A 17281-nucleotide genomic window follows, 5' to 3' on the forward strand; every position below is an offset into this window, starting at 1 on the left:
AACCTCTTGCTGCTTCTTTTTTAAAACAAAAAATTTTTAACCCAGTTTTATTGAGGTATAATTGACATATAACATTAAGGTGTACAACAAAATGATTTATGTACATATTACGAAATGATCACTGCAAGTCTTGTTAACATTGATTACCTCACATATATACAAATTTCTTTTCCTTAAGATGAAACCTTTTAAGATCTATTTTTTCAGCTACTATCAAATATACAAGAGGGTATTAACTATAGTCACCATGCTGTGTATTACAACCTCTTGCTTCTAGTGCCATGTCTTTTATTACTGACCCCGAATTTCTTGCCTCCACTCTTATAAGGACACTTGTGATTACATTGAGCTCACCTGGGATAACCTAGGTTGATTTTCCTATCTGAAGATCCTTAATCACAAAGTCCCTTTTGCCATGTAAAGCATCATATTCACAGGTTTGGGAATAGGAGGTGGGCATCTACGGGGCACCATTGTTCTACCGTACCTACTATGTGCCTGCAAGTTCAAAAGCGAAAAATTGCTGCCTTCAATACATTGGACAGAAATCATTTTTCTTAGATTGTTGTTATTTTTTTTAATTAATTTATTTTTGGCTGTGTTGGGTCTTCGTTTCCGTGCCAGGGATTTCTCTAGTTGCAGAGACCGGGGGCCACTCTTCATCACAGTGCGCGGGCCTTTGTTGTTGCGGAGCACAGGCTCCAAACGCGCAGGCTCAGCAGTTGTGGCTCACGGGCCTAGTTGCTCCGTGGCATGTGGAATCTTCCCAGACCAGGGCTCTAACCCGTGTCCCCTGCGTTGGCAGGCAGATTCTCAACTACTGTGCCACCAGGGGAGCCCCTCCTAGATTGTTTTAACTACCCATCTCATTTACCAGTAGTCAGAGGACTTTCTAATGTGTTACCAGCCCCTGGCCCATAAAGCTAACTAATTCTTTGAACTGAACTTTGCTGATAGAAATAATCACAGGCACAGCCGCCTTCGTATTTATTATCATTGCTGCTGTTCGGGTACAAGATAATTAAAGCAGCTTTCCCCATGACATCAGCCACTGCAACAACTAGGTCCACCCGCACTGCGGTTAACAGCCGAGAGGCAGCAGCAGTAACACCCTGGCGGGGCACCGGGCAGCCGAGGGCGCGGAGATCACTCTCTTCCCGCGTCCCTTGTCATTCGAGAGGAGGGTCGTCGGGCAGGCCTCGCGCCCCCCGCCAGCCGGAGCGGGGCCGGCCCGCCGCACTCTGTGACGCCCGCCGCGAGGAACGGCGCCGCGCGGGGCCTCTGGCACCGCCCCGTTCCCACGGGACTCGCCGCGTACCCTTGCGACCTCTTTTCCAGTTCCGCTCTCTCCGCCTCCGGAAGCTCGAGCCGCCGCCGGGGCTGCGGGAGCGCGTGCGCGTGCGCGAGGCCGGAACGCCGCGGGCGGCGCTGGGCTGCTGCGGTGGTCGCGGTTCCCAGGTGAGCGGCGCGCGGGCGACCCTTCCTCCCCTCGCAGAGCCCCCGCCCCCCGTTCAGGATACTTTTTCGTCTCCGGAGCCCAGGCCTCGGCGAGCACGCAGGGTCGGTATGCGGAAGCCGGCGCGGGAGGTTAGGAAGGCGGGCCGGCCGGGCCCCGAGCCCTGCGCCCCGCCTCCTCTGCGGCACGGGCAGACCCTCGCACGGCGGGTGTAACCACCGCGGAGGCGTCTGGGCCGGCGGGACCACGGGGCCCGCAACCCCAGCCGGCCGCGGTGGGACGGCCCGGCCTGCCCTGGGGCGCGTTCGCGGGTGGCTTGGGGATCGGGGTCGGCCGTGAATTTAAGACGTGGTCGTGACCGGGATCCCGGCTCAGGGCACAGCCGCCCACCTCCGGGGACTTGACCCTGACCCCTGAGGCGGGAGGGGGATGTCAGTTATTATCCGCTACCTAGCGAGATCAGGAGGGGGTCGTGTAAAGAACCAGAGTTCCTGGAATACAGGTGTTTACTTTGGCCCGAGATTTTCGTGTACCCAATCGGTTACCTTCTTTGGACCAAATCATATGTCAAAACTACAGAAATGTAATGTCATAGTATCAAAATGGCAGTTAAAAATGCCAGATTCCTATTTGTGTGTTTTCCTGATGGAACGTGAAAGCATCAGTATTTCTATTGCTGGTTCTGCAGGGGCTGTACAAATTGTGTGTCCAAGTGATTCCCGGGCACCTTTGGCAAGTATTTGTCCTCATTGAGCACGAGCAGGGTTATTGCAGCCTGATGAACTGTCATTTGATTTGAATCTCACTTTGAAGTGAATGTTATCAAAAGGATTGCTTAGCGGGACAGTTGGATAATTTTTCCGTTAATTAAATCACCTGAATGTTTAAGTCCTTACAATAACCGGTCTGTTGGATGTTATGAACCTAAACTTAAACCTGAAAAGTCTCCCAGGCAATGGGCTATGCACCCGTCTCGTGAACTGTGACCCCTTAGGGAGACAGATGCTTACACCTACTGGGGACTACAGGAACCTTATAAATGCAGATAAGGGGATAGTTGATTCCCTTGTGTGTGAGGGGCGGGGAATGAGGGACAGCTGTAGGAAACTAGCTCAGGTGAAAGAGGTGATTGTTGTGCTTACATAACTGGCTAGCAAAGAGCAGAACTAGGGCCCAGCCTTAAATCTCCTAACTCCAAACTCCTTCATCAGATAAACATTCTTTGAATGTCTAGTATTTGTCAGGTCCTACTTTAGGCACTAGGATATAAAGATTAGCAAGATACCAGGAGTTCCCAGTCTGGTAAGACAGGAAAGGCAGGAAACAACTTTGAGAAACAGGGATTTCAAAGAAGGATCTGTAATCATTTGGCTTACGGTTAGACTTTGGGATTTAGACCTAGTTCATGTTAGGGCTGGGAAAGGTCATAGCCTCCAAATTTATAAATTCCCTCTGCAACATCCCAGCAAATGGCCATCCGGTCTTCGCTCCAACATTATCTAGTGACTTACGGCTCCTAATTTTAGAAGGCAGCCCATTCCATTTTTCAGCAATTCTAATGTTAAACTCAGAACAGCTTTCGTATGCACTCCATCTGTTGATGCAAGTTCTACCTCTGGAGCTACAAATAATAGCTCTCAAGTCTGTTTCATATCACAGTCCTTCAAGTATCTGAACACACCCTTTCTCTTAGTCATTTCTTTTATTCCTATGAGCCCTTGGTCTGATAACCAATTAATCATAACTTCAGTTCTAGACTCTTCACCATAGCGCACCCAGGGCTAAGTGCTTCATTCAAAAAGATGTTGCGGAAAAACCTGAACGAGCTTTTTGGCTAACCCAGTGGTTTGACCAAGTAGAATGTAATTCAAGTTGTCCTACACTGTATGTTGCTACTCCAGGTTTAATGACTTCCAGAAATGTCACTCTCCTTGCCAGAAATACCTTTGGAATTCATTACTCTCTTTGGAAAGGGGGTTGGGTCCCAAGCTCAGCTTGGGATAGAGAGTCACAAGTTGATTCAAAGTTCTGAATTCTTATTACCTAGGTTAACAATTTACCTAAGGTGACTGGTTTATTTAATTTGCAATGGCAATGAAATTTGTTCCAGATTACTTTGTTAGAGGAAAACTGCTACACAGCAAATATATCTAGTAAAATGTGTGGCAAACACTGACATATGTATCTAATTTTAACTGTACAGACCACCCTTTTTTGCAAAGAACTGTTTCTAAAGCTCTATTGCTAAACAAGTCCCATTTCCCTTAAAAATCCCTGTGAGGGGAAGGTCTTCTTATCTTGCCCACTGTTTACCATCAAATAAATAATAGATATCACAACAATGTGTTTTAAAGTTCAAAAAAGGAAGTCTCAGTTCCTAGCCTTTTGGAAGGACCATATTTTGAAGCAGAGTAGAACAGTGGTTAGTAGCATGGTCCTCAAGACAGCCTGCTTTAGAATCTTGGCTGTGCCGCTTCTTAGCTCTATGGCTTCGGGCAAGTTCTTGGTCTGCTTCAGCTTCCTCTCTGCCAAATGGGAGTGATGAAATCTCTTACAGTTATTGTAGAGATTCAATGAGTTAATACTTGTAATGCACTTAGAATGATGCTAACATGTAAATACTCAATACTTCCGGCTATTAGTAGTAGTAGAATAACAGCACTAGTACAAGTGAGACTTAGTTATGTTAGTAATTTTATTTCCATAGAAATGTAAACAAGTTTTGCAGAGGGGTGGAAGTTGGAATGATTTGGATGATTAGCTTTTTAAAAGATTTGTTTTTTAAACTGGCTAGGAAATTTGTGCTCTGGGCTGTGCTATGAAACCATTCGCTTTTAAAATTTTAAGAACCTTGTAAAAAAAATTCTTGAGTCCTAAAGGCAGTCTTAACCATGGGAAAAACATTAACCACAGCTCTTTTATTCCAGCCCTTGACATTTTGGATTAAAGGGTGAATTACCTTACAAAAAAGGCTGACTTTGGGGAGAATTTAATGACAATGTTAATAAGAGCTGCCCATCATTCAGCAGCTGATTTGATTTGTTGTTTTTCTTTTTGAACTCAGGTGGGCAGAATTGGATTGATAACGATCAGTCGTACTCTTTAGGTCTGTGATGACCCGTAATCACAGGCCTCTGCGCCTCTGCCCAGGTTCTTAACTTTTCTCCTTTGTCCACTTTCCCAGCCTCATTCCTCCCTCCGCTTATAGGCTCATACTCTTAGATGTTTAGTGTATGTCCTCCCAGCCCATGCTGTAGAATTTTATTTATGTGTTTGTGCCCTTGAGAATTTAGTTTTGTTTTGTGTGTGTGTGTTGTTTTTCATAATTGTATTGTCATTCATTTAATTCTTTTCTCTTGGTAAACATAACTTTTGTAGATCTCAGCTTATCCTTTTTGACTGATATATAATATATCATATACAACATTTTGCTTATCCATTTTCCTCTTACTAGACATTGAGTTTTTTCTAAGTCAGTGCTGTGACAGACAGGGCTGTGATGAACATCCTTGTACTTGTGCCCAGGAACACACAACTGGGAAGCATCAGAACCAAGTTTTGAGCCTGAGTGTCTGGCTCAATTTGTTCTCTTTCACTGTGCAGACTCCCTGTCATCACTTACTTGCTTAGTTTATTGCATGAACACTATTACAATAACAGTAATGGAAATACTAAAAATGCAGCGGGATTGTTGATTTTTCAGCCCTTCATTTTTGTTCTTTTTTCCCCTAGTTTTTGTTTAAATGTCTAAATTGTATTATTAACCCAAGATGGATAACAATTTTGTATTATGCATTTTTCATGCTGATAATAGCACCTAAATCAGGTGTCCACAAAATTTTTCATTAAAGGGATCAGTTGGTAAATATTTTAGGCTTTGTGGGCCCTATGGTATTGGTCACAGCTACTTAACTCTGCAGGTGTAGTGGGAAAGCTGTCAGAGACAGTTCCTAAACCTGTAAGTGGGGCTGTATCCCAATAAAACATTATTTACGAAACAAATGGTGGGCTGCATTTAGCCCAGGCACAGTAGTTTGCTGACCCCTGATTTAAATAATTATTTTAATGGATTCATAATATTCCTATATTCAAGTTTTTTTCTGTATTAAAAGAAATGCTGTAATGCACAGTCACAGCCACTAACCATCAAGGAAATGATCTCCCTAAGACTGAACGTCAGAAAAGTAAAGAAGAAAACGACTGACTTAAAGATTGAGCCTGAAGCTGTGACCTGTGAATATCACATGGGTTAAGCAAAAGCATCATAACCTCTGGATGCCACACAAAGGAACAGCAAACTTTGAGAACTTCAGAGCAGTAGCTGAGAGTGGTGCTAATGCCTTAGATTTTAATCACATCTCTCATTTAAGCTGAGTCTGATCAAAACGGGGGAGTTGTTAAAAAGAAAACTACAGGCTCCAGATGGAGTCACGTCTGCTGGGCCGCCCCACCAAACTGGGGCTTCATACCTAACCTACTTGAAGCTTCAACCTCCCCCAGAAATGTAGTCTTAACCGGTCAGTCAGAAATGTTCTGGTCAGCACCAGTGAGGTAATCTGTCACAGGGCCCTGTCCATCCCCCAAAGGGAGATGAGGTAAACTGCCACACAGACCCCTTTCGTCCCCCATGGGTAGGTTACCTAAGCCTGAAATAGTCTTTTTTATATATGAGTTCCTTGTCTTGCCTTTAAAAACCTTTCCCTTTCTGTAGCCCTTTGGAGCTCCCCTCTACTCTCTGGATGGGATGCTGCCTGATTCATGAATTGTTCAATAAAGCCAATTAGATCTTTAAAATGTACTTGTTTGAATTTTTCTTTTTTTTAACATATGTAAATCCTTTGGGGAGGAGGCTTCCTTCTGTTGATTTGAATTTTAAAACATAAAGAGGGCATTAATCCATGCTGCGGGAAATAATATTTCTTGTATTTAATATTTATTAAATACAATAAATATTATAAGTTTTAGTCTAATTTCTCTGAAATCTTTAAAATCTACTTACATCTTATTTCAGTTTAAATATAATAATGTGTTAGAATTTTAAAACTCACTTGTACTTAATCCTCTCTTAATTTATCTTCATTTAGCTTAAATTTTCCTGAATACTTATACCATTTGCAAACCTGCTTAATTAATGGCACGATTACAATTTTAGTATATTTGATTTTCTTAAGTACCTCAAACAGCTAACAAGACACACTTATAGATCTCACAAAGGAAACCTAAGTACTTAGATGTTTTTTGTAAACCTAAGTCTAAACTTACTGATTTAATCAGATTCCCTTAAGTGTTTAAAAGTTGATTACAGTTAAATTTTTGCAAGTTTAATATATCAGAATCTCTTAAGTTTTTCAAAACTTTAACGGCAGAAACCTTAACCTATCATATTAATCTGTCACATTAGTGTTAATAGTATAAGTTTGGTTGCTTTTTAAATCATGTCTCTACCTCCTTGTTTTTATAGATTGCAGGGTCACTTAAACAAAGGCTGCAGAGTATCATGGCTGATTTAGGATACAGATTACATAGTCTTTTATTGCTTGATGTGGTGTAATGGAATTAATCATGATTTGAATATAATGAACCCATAATTGGATTGTTGGCTACATATTATTATTATTATTGGAATTTTGTATATACCTTTCCCTTGACATAGCTCATGTTATTTGCCTCTTTTGAATATCATTATCAACTAATGGCTTTCCACAGAATTACTTTTTTATTTTTAAGTGTATTTTGTGTTTTTTTGTTCTTCAGTGCAGGATTGTCCAGCTTGGACAGTGGAAGCCCCTTTAAACTGAATCCTTTGTTTTATTACCACTACTCTGGGCTTATTGTTTGTCTTTACCTCCAGAAATGGAATCAGCTGCCTTCCAAAGGATCTTGGTTTTGGGGAGTGGTTTTAGTGGAGAATAGTATTAGAGAGGTCAAACTCTGAATTCTAGATTATTAGTGACAGATACTGTGACACTGCTGCGTAGACCCCTGTAATAGGAGAGAAAGAAAAATATGACTTTATACTGACATTTCCAGTTTAATCCCAATTGCATGAAGTATTAAAATACTTTAAAATCAATTTTGATTTTTTACCTTAGTAGTACACATATAAATTTACAGGTCAACTAATAGTTTAAGATTTATAGCCAAAATAGTGGTCCCGGCACCACGTTAGCAGCAATTGCTTTGAACTTTTTAATCCATTTCTAATATTTAACTCCACGTGTCTAAATAATATGCCTTAATTTTTCCATTTTAGAAGCCTGTCTACTATCTCAGTAGATACTAAATCTCTCTTACGCTGGACTCCCTTTAGCACAATGAGACATGCATACTTCCCCCTTTTTATTGTGGTTATGTAACAATATGTGATTAAATATTCGGAAGTTTTTCCTCCAAGCTCCCTGTACTGTGTATACATGTGTCTTAGAGGTTTTGTTCCTCTTTAAGAAGAGACAGAGGGAACTTTTACTTTTAATAGGATTTATCTCCTGCTGCTCCCCCAGTGAGGGCAGTGGAGGAGCAGAATAGGACAAAGACAAGTTCTGAAATAGGGAAGTTTGTTAATCCCCATTGAACTATTTCTACCAGAATGATGTGTGTTTGGGCTGGCTAGGCTGATCTGAAGAGGTTTTAACACCATCCTTTCTTATTCTAAACTCTAACTGTACTTAATTTATAGCATTCAGGTTTTCCTTGGAGGCCAGTCTAGGTATCCATGTTTGTGATATGCCTGACGATCTCTTATTATTTTCTTGTGAACCAAACTATTAGACTTACTTACTGTTCAGATCATTGGTGCTACTTGATATTATCCCTGTAGCCCCATTATCATTTCACTGAGTTATTGGTGTTTTTAAAAATTTATTTATTTTTGGCTGCGTTGGGTCTTCATTGCTGCACATGGGCTTTCTCTAGTTGCAGCGAATGGGGCTAGTCTTCATTGTGGTGCGCAGGCTTCTCAATGCTGTGGCTTCTCTTGTTGCGGAGCACGGGCTCTAGGCGCGCGGGCTTCAGTAGTTGTGGCTTGTGGGCTCTAGAGTGCAGGCTCAGTACTTGTGGCAAGCGGGCTTCAGTAGTTGTGGCTCACGGTCTCTAGGGCACAGGCTCAGTAGTTGTGGCACACAGGCTTAGTTGCTCCGCGGCATGTGGGATCTTCCTGGACCAGGGCTCGAACCCGTGTCCCCTGCTTTGGCAGGTGGATTCTTAACCACTGTGCCACCAGGGAAGTCCAAGTTATTGGTTTTTGGTAGTGTTTTTTTGTTTTGTTTTTTTCATGTTTCTCTTTATCTATTACCCAAACTTCTCAGTTTTGGAAAATTTGCAATTACTGTATAAAAATGAAAAGTATTTGGAAATTACTCTTTTGTCTGATGGTTACACTTTCCCTCTTTTCAGATATATGTTTGCCATCATGGATCAGTTTGGAGATATATCAGAAGGTGAAGTGGACCATTCTTTCTTTGACAGTGACTTTGAAGAAGCAAAGAAATGTGAAAGTAACTCAGTTTTTGACAAGCAAAATGATGACGCTGAAGAGAGAATAGATAAAGATACGGAAAATGTAAACTTGAAATTTGGAATACAGAGAAGGAAAAGTGATCTTACTGAGAAGGGAACTGAAAGAAATGAGAAAATTTCTCCAGAAGAACACCCCATAGAAAATGATAATATACAAGCTAGGGACTCTTTGTTCTTGACCACTTCTTCACGATCAAAATTGTGTGATGCTACAGTAGAACATAAAATACACTTGCCCATCCCAAGTAGCATTCCCAAAATTGTAAAAGAAGGTGAACGTGATTACTATACAGATGGAGAGGAAAGCAGTGATGATGAGAAAAAGCATCATGTCAGGTCAAAGTCAGCTAAACCATCTAATAACTTCAAGAAAAGCGTAAGTAAGAAGGATTCCAGAAGTAATTCCTCTTCCTCTCTGTCCTCCTCGTCTTCAAGTTCTGATACAGACTGTTCAAATACCGGGTCTGATGTCTGTTTATCTGATTCATCTCCATCATTAAAGAAGCGTCTCTTTGGTGTAACCCACTTGCCACCAAAACAGAAATATAAACTGAGAGAAAAATCAACAGGAGCACAAACTTCAGGTACCAAGCCAAAAGTCGGTGACTACACCGAGGAATCTGAAGATACTGTGACAGATGTCAGTCCTTTATCAACTCCGGACATCAGCCCTGTTCAGTCTTTTGAACTGGCTGCATCAAACAATCAAAAAATGAAAGTTAAAAGGCAAGAGAACGTGAGTCAAGAAGTATATGAAAATGTTGAGGATTTTAAAAATAATTCAAAGTCTTTGAAATCAGACAAAAAAGGGAAAGAAAAACATGAGCCCAGTCTTGCCTCAGTGTCGGCAGTGTTGGATTCCAGTTTAGACCACAGATACAAGGAAAAAGTCTTACATGACACAATGGACCTGAATCATCTTTTAAAAGGTAATTTTAAAAACTGTGTATTGAATTTAAATATTAAACTTAATATTATATTGAGCTTAAATATTAAATGATATGAATTTGCCTTGATTTTTCACTTAAAAAAATTGTATTGTTTGGAATCATTGATATTATCATAGCTTTACCAAATATTCCATTTAAAAATATCTGGAATATCATTGTTTATATTACTGCAAAGCTACTCAGCTAGGACTAGAAACTACTTCATACTGATTCTGTTTAGTGCCTTACAAACTCAAAATGCCTGGAGAGACCAGATGGATAAAGTAAACAAGAGAAGGGGAGCCAGATGTTTTCCCACCTTTGGTAGAGACACAGGCATAAGATATGTTTCACTTTCTTCTTTGAGAAAGGCAGCAGCACTAAGGTTAAAATAACCTGACCTGTTTCAGGGAAAGTGGCAAGAATGCTGGCAAATTAGAGAACTTAAAGTAAACTGTAGGAGACTCTTCAGATTTTAAATGAAAGGCTGAAGAGCATTACTTGAAAGTAATTACCAAGTTGATAAAATAGCATAATTCAAGTTGTAGTTACTTTAAGATAGAAGTATTTTAGAATTAGGATAATCCTGATTGCTGTATTTGTCTCAATTTATTATTACCCATTATTTAGTTTGAAAGGAACGGAATATTCCAGGTGAAATAAAAGCAACTTTGAACTTTATCTTTGACTAGTTAATATAAAACTGTAAAAATACTGAGCTTGCTGGTTAGGTTTTGAGGCAGTTGGAGATAAAATTTTTAAGTTGTAAATAGGACTCACTGTCTTTGTTTGTTTGAAATGTTATTTGAAAGAATAAATCTTCAGCTACATATGGTGGCAATGTAAGGGCATAAGTAAATCCCCTATTTAGTCAAATGAGTCGCATAGATTGATAAAGTGTATTTTGGAGCAGTTTACACTTGTGAATGTTCCTTCTTTTATAGGTTTTCTTTGCTCTGATCGTACCTATTGATTGTTTAGTGTGTCTGAAAAATCAGATTCTTGGCATTGGCTATTACCATCTAGTGGTTAAGACTCTACTCAATATATCTTTCCTGATAAATGCTCATTCAGTCTCTTAAAACTTTCAGGATTGAGTTTTCTATTCTTGCCCCTCTCCTTCTTCCCCTAACAACCAAGAGTGATCTTTTAAAAAATAAATCAATCCTATTAGTTTTCTTCTTAACTCTTCAGTGGGCTTACTCTTAGTTTAAATCCAAATTCCTCATCATAGGCTAACAGACTTTACATCAGTGATTTTCACCCGAGGCAGTATATTAGCATCACCTGGAGAACTGTTAAATTATCAAAACAAACTGTTAAATACTGATGCTTAGGCTCTGCCATGAGATTCTGATGCACTTGGTCTAATATGCAGTTAAGAGTGATGAATGATTCATTGCTGTCCGTCATATGGATACTTGCCTACATCTCCTTTCCTCTCTCTCTCTCATTACCTCTTGGTCCAGTCACACTCCTTCCTTACTGTTCTCAGAATACTTTGCATTCATGAGGCACTTTGCACTTGCCGTTGGCCTTTCTCTTTGTAGAGGCTACTTCAGTCTGTTTCTAGGGTCTCAGTTTCTATGTCACCTTCTCAGGGATACTCTTTCTGAACATTCTGTGTAGAAGCTGCGTACCCCACCTCTGCCTCTCTGTCACAAAAACATATTTCCTTCCATGAGACTCTGGAATCAGTGTAAGCAACATGAGGGCAGCATCCTATTTCTTGATGGAATCCCCAAATCTAGCAAGTATTGGCACATAATAGACAGTATTTATTTATTTATTTATTTATTTATTTATTTATTTATTTATTTATTTATTTTGCGGTATGCAGGCCTCTCACTGTTGTGGCCTCTCCCGTTGCGGAGCACAGGCTCCGGACGCGCAGGCCCAGCGGCCATGTCTTACGGGCCCAGCCGCTCCGCGGCATGTGGGATCTTCCCGGACCAGGGCACGAACCCATGTCCCCTGCATCGGCAGGCGGACCCTCAACCACTGCACCACCAGGGAAGCCCCAATATCTCTAATTTTTTATCAAGCCATTCAGTGTAACAATTTTCACTTAAAAAATAATTGTAATGGCCACTTTGCAGTCTGTAAGATCAGGTGTATGACAAATTGGGTTGATAATTCGTCAGGTTGAGGGCTGCCTCTGTCTTCATCTCTTCCGGATCTACAGCATCAGTCCCAGTGCTCTAGCGTAACAGTTTTCAAACTTTTTGACCTTAAGACTAAAAGCACTCTTTTAGAGATTATTGAGGACCCCAGGAAGCTTTTGTTTAGTGGGTTATATCTATATAAATATTTACCATATTAGAAATTAAATCAGAAGTTTAAAAAATATTTATTACTTCATTTAAGAATAGTAATAGTGGGGGCTTGCCTGGTGGCGCAGTGGTTGAGAGTCTGCCTGCTGATGCAGGGGACACGGGTTCGTGCCCCGGTCCGGGACGATTCCACATGCCGCGCAGCGGCTGGGCCCGTGAGCCATGGCCGCTGAGCCTGCGCGTCCGGAGCCTGTGCTCCGCAACGGGAGAGGCCGCAACAGTGAGAGGCCTGCGTACTGAAAAAAAAAAAAAAAAAAAAAAAAGTAATAGTAAACCCATTATGTATTAATATAAGTAACGTGTTCTATACAACATAACTATAGTTCCAGAAAAGTTAGTGATTTTTGCTAGTTTCTAATGCCTGGCAATAGCTGGATTCTCATGTCAGCCTCTGCATACAGCTATTGTGATATATTGTTTTGGTTGAAGTATATGAAGAAAATCTGGCTTTACAAGGATATATAACTGGAAATGGAGCGTTTTAATAGCCTTTTCCGTTAATTTTAGATATTTTTTTGATACCACACCAAGACTCCACAAGTAGTAGTTTCTTAAATGTTAGTTGCAATGTACAATTTGAAACTGATGTTAATTTGTAGTCCATTACATTAGAATTTATTGCTCCGTCTTACATTTTGAACGTATTCTTTGCCCTTGCATGGTTTTGTAACATGATATACAGGTTATTTGGAAAATGTTGGTTCACTGAGCATGTAGATGTTGACATATTTCATAGTACACCATACAGAAATCACAGTTGTTAATATCACTACCAATCTCACTAGAAAGCTCTTGGGAAGTTATCAAACTCAGGTTTATCAAAAATTCTAATTTTTGCTAAAATGCTCAGATTTTATGATTGCCAACAGATACTGTCAGTTGTTTTTCTTGAAGTGACAGGTTTCTTAAAATCATATTTGTAATGCAAAAAATTGGAAGGTAGTTGAAATTAAACCATAAAGGGGCTTCCCTGGTGGCGCAGTGATTGAGATTCCGCCTGCTGATGCAGGGGACACAGGTTCGTGCCCCGGTCTGGGAAGATCCCACATGCCGCGGAGCGGCTGGGCCCGTGAGCCATGGCCGCTGAGCCTGCGCGTCTGGAGCCTGTGCTCCGCGACGGGAGAGGCCACAACGGTGAGAGGCCCACATGCTGCAAAAAAATAAATAAATAAAAATTAAAAAAGAAATTAAAGCATAAAAATCTATCTGATGTGATAATGCAGACTGCTCCTAATGTTTTGTATTAATAATATGCATCTTAATATATTTGCTGTTTCTTCTGTGTCAAATGTCTATTGCTACATTGTTCTTAATAATTTCTACTGTGATTTATATGTGTTTAAAAGTAGCAGCCAAACGTTTGGCATTATGAAGTATCTTACAAAATTTTCTTAGATTAGAAAAGTAAGTATATTGAAAATAAACGTTACAGAAGATAAATGAAAATGTATAATATGACTTGTAGGTTCATTTTAAGGGCTCACTGTTCCATTTTTTTATTCTTATAAGTACTGTTTGATTCCACAAATTATAAGCATCACTCCATTCTAGGAATGAGAGAGGACACAGCCAATAAAAATCTTATCTTGCTTTAGGGAGAAAACATTTGACCCTTTTGGAATTGTCAGGTTTTAAAAAAAACCATCTAATGGAAAATAGTCTGTGATATCTGAGCTTTTTGTTCAGTACCATCAATGATTATCTCTTTGTATTATTTAGGGTGATTTTGGATGTAAGAAACAGAAATTCCTAATGAAACAATGTTTCTCACATAACAAAAAGTCCAGAGATAGACCAGCTTGAGGGTTGACTGACTCAGTGGCTTAAAAATGTCCTCAGGGACCCAGGTTCTGTCACTGTATTCCCCCAGCCCTAGTGTTGGCTTCATCCTTAGGCTACCAAGAGATGTCTGCAGCAACTTTTACGATCCACATGCAGACATGACAGTGTCCAGAGAAATGGAAGCTGCCTCTACGTCTGGCTCTCTTAGAGTGGAGGAACCTTGAACTGACTTCCACTTATGTCTCATTGCTCAGAACTGAGTTACACTCCCATTCCTGAAACAGTGACTGGCAAGGGGAATGGGATTATTCCAGGCCAGTAAACTCACTCTGGAGTCAGGGTTGGGAGTCCGGAGAGGGAGGTCAACTTCCTCTTAAGGACATAGCTTCATGGGGAGGAGCTAGCTGTCTTAAAAAAAATTTTTAAAAATTAAAAATCAGGATGTGTTAATAAGTAAGAAGGAGGGGAAAGTAGTGTCAGGGAGGAGAAAATTTTCCCCTTCTCCTTCTTGAGTTCTTTTGGCTGGCCTAAAAATTAAATTGAGACAAAACATTAACAGTGGAAAAAAATAAATTTAAATCGTACTTACGGAGGTCTCAGAGAAATAGGAGCTAAGAAGTAAGCAAGGCAGGCAGCTTTCATACTTTATAGACAAACAATAAATTTTGTGAGGAATTGACAGGACAAAGAAACTTAGGTTTGGGTTTTTAATTAGTGAAGAATCTTAACAGGGATTGGGCTTGGAGTAGTAAATCAGCAAAGAAGAACAAGGCTTGTTTATGCAGCCTTCTTGGTCCTAGGTTCCCTATCACTGGTGATAAGATTGGCTCTCTCCCTCCTGGTACAGGGAGGGCACCTTTCACATTGAGAGATTCAGTTCTTGTTTTCAGAGAGACAGGAGGGTCAAAGTGTCATTCCTGCACCAGCTTTTTCTTAAGTAACTTTAATTCAAAATCATCAATATGGCACTTTGGCATGTTTGGGGGTGACCTGCCCAGAACCCCAACAGTAGGAATATATGCTAATTGGGCAGCCAGCTTTATCCACTAGGCCAGAGCTTCTCAAACTTCAATATACATACAAATCACTTGGGGATCCTGTTAAAATGCAGATTCAGGTTCAGTTAATCTAGAGTAGAATCCAAGGAGCTACATTTCTAGCCAGCCCGATGGTGATACCAATGCTGCTGATTCAAGGACCCTAGTCTGAGTATCAAGACATTAAAAGAACTACCTGGTCCCATTGAAAATAATTAAAACTCTTAGCTAGTCCATTTCTGAAACTTTTTAGATACAGAAAGCCTATATATTTTTAAGTTTTAAGTTGGAAAAATGATAATCCACCCCAAATCCCTTATCCGTTTCCCAAATATAATTGAAACACTGAAACACTGGTTTAACCCGGAAACTGAGCCAAAATGTAAAAGGAAGGCTTTATTCATACTGCTGCACTGTAGGGAGCCCTGATCGCAGTGACCCGCCAGTAGGCGGTATTCAGGGCTTCTACAGGCACAGGGACAAAGCAGCGTTTTGCCCGTTGATACATCTGTTATTGGAGTCAGTAATAAACCACCAAAGATTCTTTATAGTAGTAAAGTATTTTAAATATTAATTATGGAGATCAGTCTATTGCATAAGGTATTTCTTTAGATTTTTCAAATTATTTTTCATTCTCGGTTTACCCAGTGAAGCTTTTCAGATCCAAGAATATTTTCATTAAGTTTTCTTCATTTCTTTCATTAAGTTTTCACATGTCCAGTTTCCACGGACATGTCAGATGCGATGTGTGCCTGGCCAAGCTATGCCCCTCTGCACTCATATCTCAATAAGCCTTATTACTTCCAACATTTACCCCACTCTGTGGGCCTTTTAGGCCTCCTTGGCTCACCTAATTTCTTCACAGCCTTTTCCACTTCCTGGGAAGTTAAATTCACTTAATGAGAGGAAGATGATAGTGATAATGGTAACACATTTTAAAAAGTATGAGCAGGACCTGTGATCCCATCAGAGAACAGCTGAGTAGGAACACAGCATGCTCTGCAGCCTCTCAGTTTAAACATTCTCACTAGCTCAAGTACAGCTACAGTAAAACACTTCATTCGTTCAGATAGTGAATTCTGAGGTAAATATTTTGCAAGCTATTACAGCAAATATTGGGCGAGACTTTAGATAGGGATGCCTCTATTAGCTAACAGTGTTAACATTATTTATTGGTTTAAAAATGTTTTGTTAATAAGTTTGTGAGTTCAAACGAAAAAATATTAAACCTGTGAAAGAAAAGTTAATAATAAAAGAACATAAAATCAAGTGTCCCAATTATAGGCCATGGGATAATGAAACAGTGTTGAACTTGAATACTCACACAGAGGGGTGAAGAAAATTCTGAAAGCGGAATCAGAACCTTTTAGGCTGGGGCTTCCCTGGTGGTCCAGTGGTTAAGACTTCTCCTTCCAATGCAGGGGGTGTGGGTTTGATCCCTGGTCAGGGAGCTAAGATCCCACATGCCTCGGGGCCAAAAACACCAAAACATAGGGACTTTCCTGGTGGTGCAGTGTTTAAGAATCCACCTGCCAATTCCAGGGGCACGGGTTCGAGCCCTGGTCCTGGAAGATCCCACATGCCGCGGAGCAGCTAAGCCCGTGTGCCACAACTAGTGAACCTGCGCTCTAGAGCCTACGAGCCACAACTACTGAGCCCACGTGCTACAACTACTGAGCCCGTGCGCCTAGAGCCCGTGCTCCACACAAGAGAAGCCACCGCAATGAGAGGCCCACACACCGCAACGAAGAGTAGCCCCTGCTCGCTGCAACTAGAGAAAGCTCGCACACAGCAACAAAGACCCAACCGCAGTCAAAAATCAATTAATTTTAAAAATAAATAAAACAGAAGCAATATTGTAACAAATTCAATAAAGACTTAAAAAGAGCAACTTTTAGGCTTCTGGGTGTCATCCACATGACCATAGACAAGCAGTAACTTTTCTGTGCCCCAGTTTCTTCATTTGTAAGATGGGGGTAGTTGATATAGGTTGCTAAGGTCCATTCTAAATACAGGATTCTGGGGTTCTGTGAGAATGTGAAAAGGGAAAGTCAGTGGAGACTAGAATTATTAGACATCTTACTTTGGGGGGACTTCCCACTCCCATCCCCAGCCTTCCTTTGCTGTGCAAATGTCGAAAGGGTATGATTGGAATTAGTTCTTTGGCCTTGGGCTGTTTATCCCTGAATAGGCAGAGAGGGCATTGGAAAGTGGAGTAGTGGAGGAAAC

The 17281-nt window shown here is 40.8% G+C and overlaps 1 protein-coding gene across 2 annotated transcripts in view; it reads left to right on the forward strand.

Moving 5' to 3' along the window:
* The first annotated feature begins 1324 nt into the window (after positions 1-1324).
* The window catches only part of CFAP97 (cilia and flagella associated protein 97), a 35628-nt gene continuing 19671 nt past the window's right edge, over positions 1325-17281 (forward strand). Inside the window, exons 1-2 of one of the 2 annotated variants that reach the window (XM_060001145.1) lie at positions 1325-1560; positions 8849-9900. In XM_060001145.1, coding sequence (XP_059857128.1) covers positions 8853-9900 — 1048 coding nt within the window. In that variant the 5' untranslated portion in view covers positions 1325-1560; positions 8849-8852. The remainder of the gene's footprint in view (positions 1561-8848; positions 9901-17281) is intronic. The other variant, XM_060001146.1, reaches the window with a different exon arrangement.

This window comes from Delphinus delphis, chromosome 21 (assembly GCF_949987515.2).
Source record: "Delphinus delphis chromosome 21, mDelDel1.2, whole genome shotgun sequence".
NCBI lineage: Eukaryota > Metazoa > Chordata > Mammalia > Artiodactyla > Delphinidae > Delphinus > Delphinus delphis.